The 19,197-nt window shown below is 43.4% G+C and overlaps 1 protein-coding gene across 2 annotated transcripts in view; it reads left to right on the top strand.

The window, feature by feature from the left end:
- Nucleotides 1-2,928: 2,928 nt before the first annotated feature.
- Dop1a (DOP1 leucine zipper like protein A) overlaps nucleotides 2,929-19,197 on the top strand; it is a 73,287-nt gene continuing 57,018 nt past the window's right edge. The window contains exons 1-3 of one of the 2 annotated variants that reach the window (XM_042671134.1): nucleotides 2,929-3,063; nucleotides 15,811-16,004; nucleotides 17,631-17,812. In XM_042671134.1, the coding sequence (XP_042527068.1) occupies nucleotides 15,867-16,004; nucleotides 17,631-17,812 (320 nt within the window). In that variant the 5' untranslated portion in view covers nucleotides 2,929-3,063; nucleotides 15,811-15,866. The remainder of the gene's footprint in view (nucleotides 3,064-15,810; nucleotides 16,005-17,630; nucleotides 17,813-19,197) is intronic. The other variant, XM_042671133.1, reaches the window with a different exon arrangement.

Raw genomic sequence — 19,197 nt, 5'->3', positions numbered from 1 at the left:
ATACAAAATCTACTCAGGGGTCCAAACCATTAAAACTGCTGCTAACAAAGGGGAGAAAGCCTCTTTCTCCCAAAGTTTGTGTAGTCTCCTTGAAATGAATGAAGCAATAAGGTCCAGTGTGCCTCTCCTGTGCTCCCTGCACATAGGTGTTCTAGTGATCTAGTGACCGTCCACATCTGCACACACAGGTGTTAGTGGCCGTCTACGTCTGCACCTACAGGCATGTTAGTGACGTTCATCTCTGTGCACACACACAGACATGTGACATCCACGTTCATGTGTGCACACACACAGGAGTGTTAGTGACATACACGTCTGCGCACACACAGCTGTTAGTGACTGTCCACATCTGCACACACAGGTGTGTTAGTGATGTCCATCTCTGTGCACACACACAGGAGTGTTAGTGACGTCCATATCTGCACACACAGGTGTGTTAGTCCATCTCTGGACACATACAGGTGTTAGTGACATCTACGTCCATGCACACACACAGGAGTGTTAGTGCCGTTCATCGTGCACACACAGGTGTTAGTGATGTCCACATCTGCACACACAGGTGTGTTAGTGAGGTCCATCTCCACGCACACACACAGGCAGTGTTAGTGACGTCTACATCAGCGCACAGGCGTGTTATTGACGTCCGAGTCTGCGCACACATGCAGGCGTGTTAGTGACGTCCACATCTGTACACACACAGCCATGTTAGTGACGTCCATGCCTGTGCACTCACAGGTGTTAGAGGTCCACATCTGCACACACAGGCGTGTCAGTGACGTCCACGTGCGCATACACACAGATGTTAGAGAGGTCCACATCTGCACACACAGGCGTGTTAGTGATGTCCGCGTCCACGCGCACACACAGGTGTTAGAGAGGTCCACATCTGCACACACAGAGGTGTTAGTGACGTCCGCGTCCGCGCGCGCACACACAGGTGTTAGAGAGGTGCACATCTGCACACACAGGCGTGTAAGTGACGTCCGTGCACACACAAAGGCGTGTTAGTGACATCCGCGTCCACGCGCACACACAGGTGTTAGAGAGGTCCACATCTGCAGACACAGGCGTGTTAGTGACGTCCATGCCCGCGCACACACACAGGTGTTAGAGAGGTCCACATCTGCACACACAGGCGTTAGTGACGTCCGCGTCTGTGCACACACACAGGTGTTAAGAGAGGCCCACATCTGCACACACAGGCGTGTAAGTGACGTCCACGCCTGCGCGCACACACAGGTGTTAGAGGTCCACATCTGCACACACAGGTGTGTTAGTGACGTCTGCATCCGCGCGCACACACAGGTGTTAGGTCCACATCTTCACACACAGGCGTGTTAGTGACGTCCATGCCCGCGCACACACACAGGTGTTAGAGAGGTCCACATCTGCACACACAGGCGCGTTAGTGACGTCCGCGTCCGCGCACAGCAGGCTGGGAGAGGAGGAGGCCTCGAGGCGGGAACCACCGTGCGCTGGAGCCCGGCAGCCAGGCAGCTGCCACGGGCACGGACTCCATCCCGTGCCCGGTGTGCGTGCTGGTCCTGATCCTTGAACTCGGGCCCTGGAGAGGATCCCTGCGCTTCTCGCTCAAGACCAGCCGCGGCGCCGCGTGGCCGCACCGTCCGGCTTCGGCCTCCGGGGCAGCTGGGGCCGCGGGCGTGCTCGGAGGCTCGGGTGCCGGCCCGGGGCCACTCCGGGTAGTCGAGGCGCGGCAAGCGTCTGGAAGGAAAACTTGGAGGTCCCGCAGCCGGCGCGCCCCCCGCCCCGCGCCCCGCGCCCCGCACTCTCACCCCACTACCAGCAGCGCGCTCTGCAGCCGTCTCCGCACCTCCAGGAACGCACGCACCTCAGCCGCCATCGCCGCGACGCGAGGGGAGGGCGAGGCGTCGGGGCGTGGCCAGAGGCGGGGGCGTGGCCCGAGGCGGGGGCGTGGCCCGGGCAGGGGCGGAACCTGGCCTGGGCACAGGTCCTAGCGTCGGGGCGGGGCCCGAGAGGGGCGAGGGCTGGAGTTAGGCGGGTCCTGTGGGGGGGCGGGGCCGCAGGGAAGGAAGCCGCAGGTGTGGCGGCGGCAGGGGCGTCGCCCACCCCGGAACTGGGGCGGGCGCCGAGCGCCCTCTGCCGGGCGCCGAGCGCCCCACGCTGGAGGCGTGGGAACGGAGGCGTGGTCCGAATCCCGCCAGGCCTGTGGCTTTACCTGGACTGCAAACTGCTGCAGAGCTTGGCTGAAGCCAAGTATGTAGGATCGCAGGCCCGAAGACGAGACTCCCCCCGGGCGCGCGCTTACAGTATTTTACAGAAGTAAAACTAACTCAGAGAAACCCTCATTTCATTGCTGCTGGAAAGTGATTTTTGAAAGTCTTACAGTTACAAGCCACGGGATCTTGTGGATCGCAAGTACTTCCACTGGAGAAATAAAATGTAGCACCACACTGGGACTGCAACGGGACTTCTCGAAAGACAGAAGGCTATAACCAGCAGGGATGGTTCGTGTAAAGCCAAACCATTGGGGTTCCATTTTCTCATCTCAAGGTCACAATTGCCGTATGCCAAACATAACTTGGAAGCATTCTGAAAAAAAGTTCTTGAATGTGTCTAATGACACTAAGTTTCCTAAGGTGCGGTTTGGAGGTTGTTATTTTTAAGTTGCCCTTGCGTTGGCTCCGGGCCTCGAACTCACGTTCTGGACTCTGTTACTTACGTTTTTTGCGCAAGGCTAGCGCTCCACCTCTCGAGCCTCAGCTCCATTTCCAGCTTTTTGCTAGTGAGTGACAGCCAGGGACGGGGCCGTGGGAGGGGCGGGCCCTGGTTGGAGGGGCGGGGCCAGACCTGGGAGCGGGGGGCGGAGCCGGGAGCGCGGGCCTCCGACGTCGACGCTGGCGTGCGCGCGCGGTGCACGCTGGGAGCTGTCACTAGGCCCCGCGCTCCGGGCCTCCGTTTCGCTTCCCGGTTGCCAGGAGAGCGGCGCCGGCGGGGGCGGCCGAGCCCGCGACCCGCGACCGCCTCTTCCTCCGCGAGCCCGCGACTGCTGACCGCGTCCGTCCCTCCGCGAGCCCTTGACAGGTGACTGCGTCCGTTCCCCCCCCCCCACTCCCCGCACGTCCGTGCCCGCGAGGCCGCGAACCGCTCCGGTTCCAGCCGGAGCCCGGCCGGCCCGGCCCTTCCGGCTGCGGTGGCGTCGGGTGTCGCCGCCGTGGAGCCGAGCACCGCGCGGGGACCTCGGGCGCAGGGTGGAGGGTGACCGCGGCCGGGGGGTGGCGGGGAAGCCGGGCGGAGCGGGCCGCACGGCGGGGCGGGCGCGCCCAGTCCGCTCTTCGCCCGGGAAAACGAGGCACGGTGCGCTCTCAGGGGCCGGGCCCGCGGGGCGGTAGGCGGGAGTACGGGGAAGGAGTTAACCGCCCCGGCCTCGGGTCTCCAAGCCCGCGGAGCCAGCCGCGGCTCCCGGCTTCCCAGGTCCTCACCCTCCCTGCCCGAGGGGGCGGAAGGCCCGCACGCCGCCGGCGTGTGCGTTTTTTGAGAGCCGAGTGGATGGTGTGCTAACCTTGAGTTACCCTAAAGTTCTACGGAACTGGAGAAAGTTCCAGATGAGAAGCAGCCGCCGTCGGTAGTCAGATCCATCCAAAGATGACAAAAGTAGAAGCCCAGAAATGTGGAGAGCCAGTGAAAGGAGCTCTTGTTGGACGTGGTTGGCTATTGTGTCTGTGGACATTTGGATTTTGTTTGTAAATGTTAATTGGGCTTCTAGAAATAACGCGTGTCAGCATTGTGTGCCAGGGTAACGAACACAGTACCTGATAGTTCACTTGGTGATTGGGCATTGAGCACCAGTTAGGAGTAAATCAAAGCCCTAAGTGGTGTAGAGGCCTTATTTTAATGATTGCTTTCAGCAAAACTTCATTCCTCAGAAATGGCTAAGCAATCACAGTCACCAGCTGGACTTCATTATTAGGGTGGCAATTTTCAACAGAGCATTAAAAATCCCGAGGTTTGTTTTCCACAAGTGAAGCACGCCAGGAGTTAATGCACATTGAAGGTAAACGAGGAAATGTGACACTGTGACACCGGTGTTAAACATGATTTGTTATCAATTACACGTTTGCCTGCGTCACTCCAGAAGTCCTGTTCTGTAGAAGTCGCAGAAAGCGCCCTGGCCTGCATAAGTGCTGAGTCTATTGGTGACCTGTGTGCTCTCTCTAGGCCTTAGCTTTGGGGTGTGCCCTTTGCTTTGCTTTTTGTTTAGCAATGCTTGGGATGGACTCCAGGTCCTGGCCCATGCTCCCTATGCATTCTACCCAATGACCCAAGCCTTCAGCCCAGGGTAAGCTTCTTTTGTTTTCTTTTTATGGGAATTTGAAAAGACTGGAGTTTTCCAAGCTGATGTTTCCACTGAATACTAAAGCATTCATTAGGATTCCCCTAAAGACTGCTTAATAACATCCTAGTTACTGGGGAGACTGAGATCTGAGTATCATAGTTCAAAGCTAGCCCCAAAACAAGAGTCTGTGATACTTCAGGTAGCCACCAAACAACAAAGTGGAGCTGTGGTTTAAGTGGTAGAGTGCCACAGTTAAGGAGCCACACTTGAGCCCTGAGTTCAAGCCTCAGTAACTACACACAATGAAGGTAATAGCAGATGGCTTGGGATCTGGAAGATCACTTGGTTAAGTGCAACTTTTGACATAAACACTTTTCTTACACAGACAGGACTCCTCAAAAGTTATGACTGTGCTTACATATACATAAACTTCAGAAGTTTGTTTTCATAGCATTTTCTAAATTTACCTAGCCAGAGAGCCTGTTTTTGTATAGCTACCCTGTTTGCATTTCTTAGAATAAAATTTAAAAATTGCTATACTTGAGCCAAGTCCATTTTCAACTCTAAAAATTCCTTTTGTTTGTTAGCACATTAAACAAAAGCATTACTGATCCTTAGTAAAACTTTAATATTAGGGAAACACACATCTGTGAGTCTTTACTGTTCATTTTCAAGGGGATGTCTTCCTGGTCTCTTGACGCTTTTTTTGAACTATAATTAATTCATACTTTGAATTTGATTTTATGATCCTTATTGATTTTATTCAGAATGGTGTTTTAAGAGTCCAACAAGTGAAGACATGCTGATAATCACATTACTTTTGTGATGATGATTTCCCTCTTCTAGTTAAGAATTCTTAAAACTAAAACCTATATTACCTGGAAGGTACTTAATATTTCATAACTACATAATTTTTAAGTAGGTCATCAAAAGGAGCTAAAGGCTAAAATTTAGCATTCTGAGACCCTTATTTCTAAATTACTAACAACAGGATCTAAGTGTTGAATGCATTCTTAAATTATTTTGCTAAATTCCTTAAAGTGGTATTGATTGCTTTTTGTCACTGATAAAAATATTTGGCATTAAAGGAGGACAGGGCCTTGCTCAGGTCAGAGGTCTCTCCCCCCACCCCCCACCCCTCTCCAGCCTGTTGACACTCTACTCATTGTGGTGGGGCAGGATGTCCCAGCAGCAGAAGGCTGTGGCAGAGTTATTGTGTCACCTCGTGGTAGACTGGAAGCCCAGACAGACAGACAGGACAGCCCTTAAGAGCTTCCCAGTGATCTGCTAACTTCAACTATGCACCTGCACTACGGTTTCCACCACCATGTGAAGACCACACATCAGAGCAGGGAGCCTTCTGTGGGGTGCTTCTCCATACCACATCAGCTGATACTGGTGTACTCCAGAACCCATGAAAATAACTGAATTCCCTTGTCTTTCTGCTTTTTAATTATTTTTTATTTTTCTGGAGTGAGAGCTCAGGTCCTCAAGCTTGCTCGGCTGGCTGGCAATCTTCCACTTGAGTCACCACTTCAGCCCAGCTTTTTGCTATATTTTGGATGTGGAATCTGGAGGGCTTTTTTTTTTTTTTTTTTTTTTACCAGAGCTGGCTTTGATCCTCCAGATCCCAGCGTCCTCAGTAGCTAGAATTACAGGCTGGAGCACCAGCTCCTATTTTATTTATTTTTGTTTTTAAGGGAGTGGTTTCCCACTGTTTAGCTTGGTAGTACTGGGCTTTGAACTCAAGGCTCCAGACTTGCTAGGCAGGCTCTCTCCCACCTGCGCCCCCTTTTCTCTGATGTTTTTGAGTTAGGGTCTTGATTTGATCCAGATCTGCAGGTCCTCCAGACTACGATTCTCCTATCTGTCCTTCTCCTCACTTGTTCTGTTGAAATAGGATCTCACTAACTTTTTGCCCAGATTGTCCACTAACCACAACCCTCCTAATCTCCAAAAAGCTAGGATTACAGGTGTGAGCCGCTAGCAGCTGGCTTCCCTTTTCTGTTCATTCTTCCTCTTAACCAAGCTGAGGCTGAAATTTCAGCAACCTTTCCTTTTGTAGGTCAATGATAATATCACATTTATAAAGGAAAAAGTTTCATACAACAAAATGCCACTGTTTTGTGGTATGTTTCAAGGGTGTTTAAGGAATGTGTACCCTGTAGCCATTAATAAAATCAAATGGCTATGCCATCATCTGGACCTCTGTATTCTTTCCTCTCTTGGAATTCTCTTTCTACATATCAGTTCATGTCTGTGAATCCACTCTGATTAGCTCATTTTGAATTAATTTTTCCTCTGACCTTCCTATGTGTTAAGATTCTTCTCTACACTTCTCTGATAGTTAGGCCATAGCAAGTACTTATTTATTGATCAGATGAATTAATGTCGTCTTTCTGAAACTTAGGTTATTCTTAGATCATCAGCAAAATTCTGGCCTTGTGTATTTCCTGTATACCATTTCTTTACATCAGTGTGATTATTAAAATAGTTTTTAAAGAAAATTAGAAATAACTATATTAAAACCTCGTAGCTCTTGCCATAAACAAAAGGTAGACATGTAGATCAAAATAAGGAAAACAACAAAACAATGTTCTTGGCTTCTGACTACAAACCATAGTTCTCTAAAGAGATGCCCTTTGTTTAAAAGGAGCCTCGCCAGGATTTCTGTGATGATACCTTGCTAGCAGCAAGCAGACTCTCGTCTAGGTTCAGTCAGAGGAACTGGAAGAGCGGGAAGAAGGTGTTACTATGCTCGCTTGATTCAGTGTCATGTAGCCCAGTCCTTTCAGGAGAGGGACTGGATCAATCTGGATTTCAGAGTTTACGAAATCAAGCTTCATGTAGAAGTGTACTAGAGCTAATTTCAAAAATACAATAGGATGAAAACAATATTATTGAATCAGGTATCTTTTTCAAAAGTGTCCCTAAATGTTGCTTTTATAAATAAAACACTAGCATCATATACTCAGAGGTAACCTAAAAGGAAAAAAATCTTAAAAAAAAAAACCTATAGCAACTTTGTATATAATAACTGTTGTTACTGGAGTGATAAAATGCTAATATGCTTATCTGAATGCTCTGTAAAAGGCAATACACTTTTGTCACTTTGCATATATGTCCATCTTGGCAAGGGCAATTTTAGTCTTTTTCCCTGGGAAAAGAAAAAAATGACATTCTCATGGCTGGGAAGGTGGCTCAGTGGTAGAGTGCTTGCCTTGCATGCATGAGGCCCTGGGTTCAATTCCTCAGCACCACATAAGCAGAAAAAGCCGGAAGTGGTGGTGTGGCTCCAGTGGTAAAGCGCTAGCCTTGAGCTGAAGAGCTGAGGGACAGTGCCCAGACCCAGAGTTCAGACCCTACAACCAACCAAAAAAAAAAAAAAAAAAAAAGACATTCTGTTATGGAAGGAGTTTCATATGAACCAGCAGGAAAATAAGTTCTCTGCCTTTTCTTTGTATATCTTATAATGCGTCTTACATTTCTAGTTACTAGGTTAATGACCATGTATCTAGATTATAAACCTATTAGGTTCATGAGCAAAGAGATCAAATAAATACACCTGTACATAAAAAAAATGACAAGTGATTATAATGGATAGTCAAAACACACAGTAATATTCTACTTGGCCAAAGATAGGTTGCTATAAATCTAAGGTTCAGATTTACAGCTTCAAATTGGAAGTTGAGCTGTTTGGGATGCATTCAGTCAGTATCCTGAGAGCCTTTTCCCAAATGACTGGGTTCTTGTTTCTTTTCTGTAAAATAAAGCAGCACTATAGAAGGTGTGAATAAACTGTCTCCATTGAGGAAAGACATCTCAGTAATCAGAAAAACTATCACAGCATGGCAGTCTGTCCTTTGAATTAGCCAGGTAGATACCCCTGTATTTTTCAGTTGCTTCTGGTTGGTCTGATCCACTATAAAAGAGGGCTATAAAAAACATCAACTGTCTGAAACCCATAGGATATTTGCCATTTCCATCACATTTTCCAGGTAAATTTCCTATAATGCTCTGTATATTGTCAGTGTGGTCTCAGATCATTGAGTATGCCTGTTGCGTTGCTTCACATTAAAGAACTCAAACAGTGGCTTTTTTATACACACTCATGTCTAACGAAGTGTCTCACAGAAATTCCTGAAGAGAGATTTTCTTCCAGGAATAAAAAAAGTAAAATACTGTTTTTATCAAGGTAGTTTTTAAGTCATTTTATAGGAAATACAGATTTAAGTGACTTCTTCCAGCAACTACAAGTTCAGCTTTGAACCTAGATGATGGAGTTCTAGCGATGTGATTATTTTATGGCACCTGCCATTTTAGCAGTCAAGTACCATGCCCCACAAACACCACAACCTGCGAGCACTGATTCCATAATTTGTGTGGTTAGTTCTATGTGATGTGATCACTCCTGTGTAGTACTCTGTCTTCTCTAAGTTGCAGAAGTTGTCATTTAAACAAGGAAAAGTACTATTTAAGCTTGTTTTCATTATGTATTACACATGATACATTTCTCAGACTATAATGATTTAAAACAGTCTTCTCACAGCTCCTACCAGAAAGGCCAAGGGAGCTACTGGGCTGTCAGGTTCTGGCTGGAGTTTCCCCGTGCAGTTGCAATATGGGGTTGTCTGTGGTGCAGACAGCTGGAGGTTTGCTTGAAATTGGAAAGTTCACTTCCAGAGTGGCTCACTCTCAGGACTGACCTGTCATTTCTGGGTGTTGGATGGAAAAGAAGAACTTCTCTACAGGGCTACTTGGATATGCTCATAACACCGAAGCTCAGGCCCCACAGTGGGTAATCCCAGTGTTGATTACAATGTCCTGTTTTTGGAAGAGGATGAACACTGAGTTCAGGTTTAGCATTAAGATCTAGGTCCTATTATTTAAACTTATTACCCTAGTAGGGCATGATTCATGTGCTTTCAACCATAAAGAAATAGCTGGGCACTATTGACTCACACCTACAGTCCTAGCCACTCAGGAGGCTGAGATCTGAGGATCACAGTTCTAAGCTAACCAGGACAGAAAAGTCAGATTTTCTCACCAATTAACCCACAGACATGTTCCCTGGAATGTGGCTCAAGTGGTATAGCCCCAGCAGAGAAACAAAGTGCAAGCCCAAATGAAAGTTCCAGCACCAGCACAAATATATAAGTGTATATGTGTGTATGTATGTCTGTATATACATATCTATGTGTAAAGTTTTCTTCTACCTGATCTTTATACCTCCAATTACCACCTGTCCACAGAGAACAATCAGTTCTTATGTTTTCTTTTAAGAGATCTATATGCAAATCTAAATATACATGTGTATATATATATGTATATCTGTGTATATATGTCTATATATGAATATACATAATACACATGTGTATATGTGTATACATAATACGCATAATACACTGTGTACATGTATATTTATATGTAATGCAATCCTCTTACGTAAATAATAGCATTATAAACCCTGTTCTATAGCATACTTTTTGCAGTTCCTGTATCCTTGGAGCATTTTCTGAATCAACTTGTAGACTTTATTTGTTCTCTTTTACCAGCTGAGCATATTATGGTATCATGCAATTTTTATAACGTTTATTGATTATTCATTGTGAGTAAAGCACTTTGCTAGGATCTAGAGATGTGAAAACTAAAACGATGAGAGTAATTATAGCCCCTGGGAGTCAGTCACAATAAAGTACTGTAAGTTCTGTGTTCAAGGAAGTGTAATGTGAGAAGTGTTCCCAGACAGAGGTTGGATATATCAGAAGGAATGGTCAGGGAAGACACCACCAAGGGCATAGATCTGAGACTTGAAGAGCAGGATGAGGCATTAACCAGTCCAAATTGGGATCTTATGTTTCACGTAGAAGTAATAAAAATTGGCTATCAAAAAAAAACCTTTGACATTTTCAGGAAAGTAGATGGAGCTGGAGAACACCATCATGTTGAATAAGCTAAGCTAAAAAAAAGTTGCATGTGCACATGTACATAAGTTTGCATACAAAGAATAATATAGGTAGACATATGTACTTATTTACATATAAAGAACATGATTGTAACTGTGGAACTTTCAGGGGATGGGAGAGAATGAGAATGATAGAGGCAGAATAATACCAGAATACATTATCTAGGCATGAAGTTAGACACAAAGCAACTTTATTGAATGAAAGAGAGAGGGCGCAATAGAGGGGATAAATGTTACTAAATTATATATGCATGTGAAATATGGTTTTAAAAAACCCTATTCCCACTTTTTTATGTATTAATACACATAAAACAATGAATAGCCAGAATGAAAACAGGCTTTGTTGGGAGGGTGTGAACGAGGATGGGGTAATGACAAGGGTGAGTAAGGGTGAATATGTTACGCATGTGTAAAAGTAGAATGGTACAACCCGTTAAACTTGTCTTAAGAGGGATGAGTGGTGGAGGATTTTAGGAGTACAGTGTATAATGGTGGAATTACTGCAATGAAACCCCCCTTGTGCAACTCTCTTGATAAAAATCTTTCAAACAGAGTAGAAAGCTATAGTAAACAAACTGGCATAAACACAAACAGAGATTGTTGGAATAAAAGCCCTTAGGTATGATCAAAGGACCTTCAGCTCAAGTACCAAGATAACCCAATAGGATTATCAGTCTTCTCAACAGAGTGCTGGGAAGACTGCATATATACGTGGAGGAGAATGAAACTAGACCCCTGATGCCCTGACATGTACAGACATTAACACTGAATGAAATAGAGATCTAAAATAAAATGTAGGAGAAAAGATGGGAGAAAGGCTTCAGAACATAGTTTTGCCATAGGTTTGCGGAAATTACAGGCAATCAAAGATAGGCAGATAAGATTATAAAAATCTAAAAGTTTTCTGTGTATGGAAGGACACTATCAACAGTGAAAAGGCAAACTATGGCTTAGGAGGAAATATTTACAAATCACATCTGATAAGAGGCTAATTGCCAAAATACATTAAGAAATTCTACAATTCAACAGTAACAACCCAGTTTTAAAATGGACCATTGGATAAACATTTATTGTTAAATTGTCAACCAATAATGTCACTATGAAATTAGAATGACTACTATAAAAAAACAACTGTTGGTGAGCATGTACAGAAGCTAGAACCCTGTGTGCTGTCGACAGTAATGTAAAATGATAGAGCTGCTATGAAAAGCAGGGTAGTTCCCCCCAAAATTAAAAATAAAATGAATCCTGTGATCCAGCAATCCTATTTCTGGTTATATATCCAAAAGAATGAGATATTTTTTTTTGCATGCCCATGTTGATTACAGGGTAGTCAAAAGGTAGAAACAATCTAAATGTATATACACATAATATATGGGAATATTCAGCCTTAGGAAAGAAGGAAATTCTTATGCATTATAACATGAATGAGTCTTAAGGACATTATGCTAAGTGGAATAAGCCAGCTAAAAAGACAGATATTATATGGCTTCAGTTATAAGAAGATATCTACAGTCAGATTCCTGTAAACAAGAATTGACCTAATTCTATTGTTTATCAACTTTGGTTCTCTAGCACAGGATCTACTGGCTATCAGTCAAGCAAACCGCCCGCACTGACCCCCTCTGCCAGCACATTCCTACATTGGGGGTTGCAAATCCCTGCACCAAAGCAGGGGTGAGGGGAGTGTGATTGGGGCTTTAAAAGTCACAAATCGAAAGCTGCACAAAAAGCAGGATGCCGTAGAGATTATGAAGTTACTGACCAACTTGGAGGATAGTCATTTCTGACTAGCCCTATGGATTATCCCCAGAGTTATCAATCAGATAACAGGGTGACACATGTCACCCTGCCCTACAGTGCCCCATCAGGTGTTGAGCACCCTCTGAATCCTTTGGAGCCATCTTCAAGAGGGGCCTGAGGATTTGAATTTTGAACACACTCAGGTTATGCCGGACTGTGACTCATACTGCAGTAGGGATTTAGACAACTGAACTGGCAGGCTGCATTACCAAAGCAGACCTGGATGAATGCTGGAGTGTGTGCCATTCTCGGTCACGCACCCATTTTGAGGATCCCAGAAGGTTTGAACATTAAGTCCATGGTCCCTAAATGTGCCTCCACATAGAATCACTTGTCAGGTACGTGAACAAAGCCCAGGCCATGTTCTAGGCCAGTTAAGTCTCAGTATGGAAAGAAAGCTCTTGCAGTTTTCTGGTGCTCACTAGGGGTTTGTAATTGTGAGGTAGGATAGATAGAAAAAGAGACAGCAGGGAACTTACAGTATTTTAAAGAAATAATAAGTTAAAATTGGCAAGTAAACTGAAAAAAAAAATCAAAACAGTTGAGTTCCTCTCCCAGCATGCCTTCTTCTGAGTGTTAAATTCCAAGGTTTTCAAAGGTCCCAACTTCATTTGTGAGTGGCTGGAGACAAGAAGAATAAAAGGCATTTCTAAGCAATCATGTCTGGTAGAACCTATCTACTTTTCCCACCCAAAACTGCTAGCAAGTTAGTAGAAAAGCGGCCAAATGGGGAATGGTAGCCTATCAAACTTGCAGATGGTAGGAAAAGCTGATAAACCAAAACCTGCCTGATTAGACAGTAAATTTTTGGATCACAACTTTCCTGGGAACAGCAAGGAGACCCACGAACTAGAAAGCCATCCATTGTCACCCTAGGGCAAGTTCTGTAAGGAGGAAGACAGTGATTTGGGCGGAGGTGCTATCTTTGTGTGGTACCTCTATGCCACGTGCTCTCCTTCTCTGTCATTTTTCTTATAAACTTCCTTGTCACCTTTGCAAAAACACATCCGGTAAACAGAAAGCAGAGTAACAGTTTCCAAGATCTGGGAAGGGAGGGCCTGGGGTCGTAACTGATACAGGATTTTACTGGCTGATTGTACTACAGTGTGAATATACTTAACACTGTCTAGATATACCCTTGGTTAAGGTGGTACATTTTGTGTTATTTTTACAAGTCTGGAGAAGTGATGAAGCTTTCAGGAGTTTGGAGCATCTGTGCATTTTAAAATACTCTCGTGTAAAATGAGCGAGCCAAATCAGGGATGGAATCACAAAGTACCAAGTAAAGGATCAACATTTTAAGTGTCATTTCACAAGAAAGCTGTAGATGACAAAAAGAAACAGGGCACAGCCAGAAAAGAATAGCACCCAGGGGGGCTGGGTAGGGATAGTCGTGAAGAGTGGACACTTAGTCTTAAGTTTTGCCCAGATGGGATGGAAATGTGAATGATAGGGTTATGTGTATGAATAAAAACCCTGTGCAGATACCGGAGCTTGAGCTCAGTGCCTGAGCACTGTCCCTTAGCTTTTTCACTCAAGGCTTACCACTTGAGCTTCAGTGCCACAGTCTTTCCTGCATCTGCTAACCTTCAATCCTCAGATCTCAGCATCCTAAGTATCTTGGATTAAAGGCATGAGCCTCCAGCATCTGGCCCTTTTCACTTTCTTAATTATGTCCTTTGTAGCACAAAGTGTTTAATTTTGCTGGGCACTAGTATCTCATACTATAGGATTGCTGTTAGAGGCCACCCCTGGGCGAGGTTTTGCTGAAGTTGTAGAACATCAGCCTTTCAAGCATTGAGGCCTTGTGTTCAAAGCCCAGTACCATCAAATTAAAAATTTTGATGAAATTTAATTACTTATTTTCTTTTGTTGCTTGTTTTTTATACTTTTTCTCAGAAGTTTTGCCTCCCCCTACTTCATGAAAATTTACTCCCATATTTTTAAGAGTTTTACAATTCTAGTTACATGTAAATCTGCAATCCATGTTGTCAGTCTTTGTACAAATTAAGGGTTGACTCATTCCTGTTTTATATGTGGGTATCTGTTATGCCACTGGTTGAGAGGATCGTTCTACCCTCATCATATGGTGACAAAGCCCCTGAAAACTGGATCTTGTGAACCTAGCTCTAAGGAAAGATGCAGGCAGTTAGATACCAGGATACAGAAGAAATGGAGAAAATCCATTGACAATTTTTTAAGTTGAGCCCAAATAAATCCTATTGTTAACTTTCTATTGCTGTGTCATGCTGCTCCCAACCTCAGTAGCATAGTACAGGAAACTTGCTTTCGGAAATAAATTGAAAGACTCAGCCGGGTATAGTTCTGATATGGAATCTTTTATTAGGTGACCAACAAGTTGTCATTGGATCTGCAGTAAGGCCTGGCTGAGGCTAAGATAGCTCACTCAGACTGTATCAGAAAGCCTCTGTCCCCCGGCCCAGGAACCGGCTCCATGGAGCTCCTTCAAGTGTTCTTATGTGGCAGCTGGCTTGCCCCAGGTCTAATGACCTAGGAGAGGAAAGTGGGAGTTGAACTATGACTGTTACTCTCTTGTGTCTTCTTCTTTACATTAAAATAGAATCACAAAGTCAAGCTCATGGGCTGGGGAGTTAGGCGTAATTTTTTGAAGGAGCATCAAGTATCTGTGGATGTACTTTATCATTATTTTTAGTTGTATAAACAACTTGTACATTTAACAAAGCAGTTTATGAACACAATGCATCTTGATCAATGTCCTCCCTTTCAACATTCTCACCCATCCCTTCCAACATACCTCTTCTTGATTTTGTAGAAGATAGCATTGAATTTTTACTACATTTTCACTCACATACTTCTCTTCATCTACCCCTCTACCTCTTTCAAGTACTCATTTCCTAGTGTTTATTTTATTGAGCTTTGACTTTGCCTTTCTAAGGAATTACACAGTTTGAGTTCTCCTTTGAATCTACTATATTTAATACATGTGTATGCACTTGCATACCACCCATTGTATTTATATGTTTATAAGCTAATTCTAGTTTCCACATGTAAGGGAAAGCATGCAACTTCTGTGTCTCTGGACCTGACTTCAGCTTCATTTAACTTTTTCCAGGTTTTACCATTTCTTTACAAATGATATATTACCATTCTTTCTAAAGGATGAGTAAAATTGTATTATGTATATATACTACATTTTTGATCCATTCATCTGTTAAGAGGAATGATAGTGCTATAATGAATTGTACTGGTTGTTTTACTGTATCCTGTGGATGTATTTTAAACTGCCACATGGTCGTGTTCCAAATAAATATCTCATGTCCCTTCATATTTGATGCCCACTTACTACTTAATAAAGTGATCTTCAAAATAGGCCATTTTCTAGGGTTTTTTCTTTACTCTCCTCTGCCCTTAATGTTTGCATTTGAACCAGTGTCATTAAATTTTAGAACCAAAACAATGTAGAAGAGTAGCAGAAATGTTCTCACAATAGACATGTCAGAAACAACATTATTTCTTTTCTGCAAAAAGAAGGCCATTTTCTCAGTTTCTAGGAAGGAATGCACAAGTCATTCTCTCTGGGGCAGTCTTCAACTACTGTCAGCATCCTATGAATTAGCTGATCAGAATGTTGACAGCTTCTCACTTACACATCTTAAAACTAGCCATTACCTCTGTATCAAGACTATATGAATCCATGTCAGTACTTCATTTTGTGACTTGGTCCCTCTGGCATGCTCTGTTGCAGGGAATGGTTTTGCATGACTTTGGCGCTGGCTTCTAGTGGACACTGTGTAGGGGAGGATGAACACAGAGGAGCTGGAGCTACTGAGTGACCCCAAGTACAGGAACTACGTCGCTGCAATTGACAAGGCACTAAAGAACTTTGAGTACTCCAGTGAATGGGCAGATTTGATATCAGCACTTGGAAAACTTAACAAGGTATTTGTCTCATTCATTTTATAGGAAGAGTATAAATCAGAAATCCATTTATTCTAAGATTTCTTTAAATCTTAAAGTGAAAATGTAAACAGCAAATGTTAAGTTACTTCTGTTAATACTATTTTATTTAACGAGTTGTATGCCTGTACATTTAGGCACTATAGAAGTCCAAATTCCAAGAAACAACATTTCTTGAAAAACACAGTAATTATCATTGTTATTATCTATTAAAAACAAGTCTGGGAAGCAAATACACTAACTCTGAGGCCTAATAATTGATCATTGGAAACTTCTGTAGATCTTGATACCACAATGAAAAACTGTAAATGGAAAGCAGTAATTATTGTGTCTTTTGAAAATGACAGGTAGCAGCAAAAACACTATATCCAGGCAACCCTTAGTTACAGTTTGGTACTTTTTACAAAGGCAGCTCTGTATTCAATCAACTGGGCCTTGAAGATTGACTATGATGTGATTGGTATTTGCCGTAGTGATTATAATAAGGTCTCAGCTTTTCATTTTGACTGTGCATATGTGTGTATGTGCACATGCACATGCTTCTGAAATGGCACCAAGGACTGAACCCAGGACCTCATGTTCACTTGGCTTTCTTGCTTACGACTGGCAGTTTACCACTTGAGCCATGCTTCCAGTCCAACTTTTTGCTGATCAATTGACATGGAGGCTCAAAGACTTTTATGTCTTGGCTGGCTTTGAAGCTCAGTTGTCAGGTATGTTTCCTGAGTATTTAGGATTACATACATGAGCCTCGTTCCCACTTTGACCCTATTTGGGGGGCTTTATGGGATTGTTGCTTTTTAAAAGTATACCTTAGATCCCGTTATCAAGGCAAGTTTTATATATTTGTTGAAAATATTCTAAATACTCTCTTCTTTGGTGGTACTGGGATTTGAACTCAAAACTCAACACTTAGTGGACAGGTGCTTTACTCTTTGAGCCACACCTCCAGCTTTTGTCTGGGAGATTAGTGCTGACATTTCCACTGTACAGACTCAGGTTGTCATTTTATATATGTTTATGTGTATATGAAGCATTTAACATTCCATCTAGTTTATGTTAGATAGGAAACATTTGCAAAGATCTGAAACAGCTTCTCTCTAAGTTTGTTTTACAAAATAAGGTTTTTATTAAAAATATATTTCTGCCAGGCACAGGTGGCTCACACCTGTAATCCTAGTCACTCAGGAGGCTGAGATCCTAGGATCTCGGTTCAAAGCCAGCCCAGGCAAGAAAGTCTGTGAGACTCTCCAAATTAACCACCAGAAAACCGGAAGTGGTGCTGTGGCTCAAGTGGTAGAGCACTAGCCTTGAGCTGAAGAGCTGAGGGACAGCACCCAGCCCCAGAGTTCAAGACCCCACGACCGACAAAAAAAAAAAAAAAAAAATTATACACACACACACACACACACACAAACACACACATATTTCTAACATGTTATCAAGTATGCTTTAAACAGGTTAATACTCTTCCTAAGTTTTAATTTCAAGTGAAACATTGGTAGATGGGACTGACAGAAACAAAAGGCTATAAATGTATTTCTTACGCTGTGTAGGAAAATGGAAATAAAATATTTTTCTCAATTGCATAAAAATTCTTTCTTCTAGGTTTTACAAAATAATGCCAAATACCAGGTAGTACCCAAAAAGCTGACCATAGGCAAACGTCTAGCTCAGTGTCTGCATCCAGCCTTACCAGGAGGAGTTCATCGGAAGGCACTTGAAACATACGAAATTATCTTCAAAATCATTGGACCAAAACGACTTGCCAAAGATCTTTTTTTATATAGGTAAGAATAATTGTACCAATTACACATAATATAAATAAAGTATATCACTACATTAATTTGTGCATCCTACACTAATGTCACTAATGTAAACCCCCTTAAAATTTTAGTTTTTTTATATAAATCTTAAGTATTTGATTTAAATGAGTTAGGGAAACTTAGGACATTTCCTTGTTTTTTATTTAGATACAATTTATAAGGTGAAACTTATAAGTTATATCTAAGCATAAAAATGCTAAAGTTTGGCCTGTTCAAAAACTCATTCTCTGTCCCTCTATACTTGCCCATCCTATGTTGTACTAAAAGTCAGTAATTGACTCCATCTGTCCGCTTACACCTGCTAAGATCAGAGTTACATATGTCCTGTTTCTCACACCTAGGTACAGTCTTGTCACTCAGGATGAGTTCTGTCTCATCATGGTTAAGACTAGGGGCCATAGCATCAAACCAGCTCTGTGATCTTGGACCATTTTCCTCACCTCTGTTTGTAGCCCCATCTGAAAAGGGAAATAAGATCACCAACTTCATAGTTGATACATGTAGCCAGGTGCTGATGGCTCACACCTATAATCCTAGCTACTCAGGAGGCTGAGATCTGAGGATCGTGGTTCAAAGCCAGCCCAGGCAGAAAAGTACATGAGACTCTTAACCTCCAATTGACCACTAAAAACTGGAAGTGGCACTGTGGCTCAAGTGGTAGAATGTAGCCTTGAGCACAAAGAGGCTCGGGGACAGTACCTAGGCACTGAGTTCAAACCCCACAACTGACAAAAAAGTTGATACATGAAAGGTACTCAGAACAATGTTGTGTGTGGAAAATGCTCAGTAACTTCACTATTCTTCTGACACATTTACTTCTCTGCACTTTGACTGTCAGTTTGTAGTCTAAGCATCATCTGCGCTTTGTCACTAGCTCCCTGATATTTATACAACCGCTTTTCTTCATTTTTTTTCTTTGATGGTACTGGATTTTGAACCCAACTTGAGCCTGCTAGACAAGTGCTCTATCATCTGATTCACACTTGCAGCCCCTCTTGCTTTAGTTTTTTTTTTTTTTGGACTTGGTTTTTACTGTTGCCAGCCTTGAACCAGGATGCACATATCTACACCTTCCACACAGCTGTGATTGCTGGAGTGACACACTACAGTCTTGCTTGTTTGCTGAATGAAGTCTTTATAATTTTTTATCCATGCTGATTTCAAATCAAAATCCTCCCAATCTCTGCCTCCCAAGTAGCTAGGATTGTAGGCATGTACCATCTTCCTATACTCTGTTCTCTATACAGTATCAGAATTGTCTTTCTAAAACTTTAAACAAATGATACTACTTGGGGCTTCTAAGGCCTTGTGTACTAGGCTGTGAATAAGAAAATTCAGACTGAATTTCC

This window comes from Dipodomys spectabilis, unplaced genomic scaffold, assembly GCF_019054845.1.
Source record: "Dipodomys spectabilis isolate Male_0828 unplaced genomic scaffold, ASM1905484v1 ptg000600l, whole genome shotgun sequence".
Lineage (NCBI taxonomy): Eukaryota > Metazoa > Chordata > Mammalia > Rodentia > Heteromyidae > Dipodomys > Dipodomys spectabilis.
The sequence above is the reverse complement of the archived record's forward strand: the minus strand, read 5'-3'. Positions and strand labels throughout refer to the sequence as shown.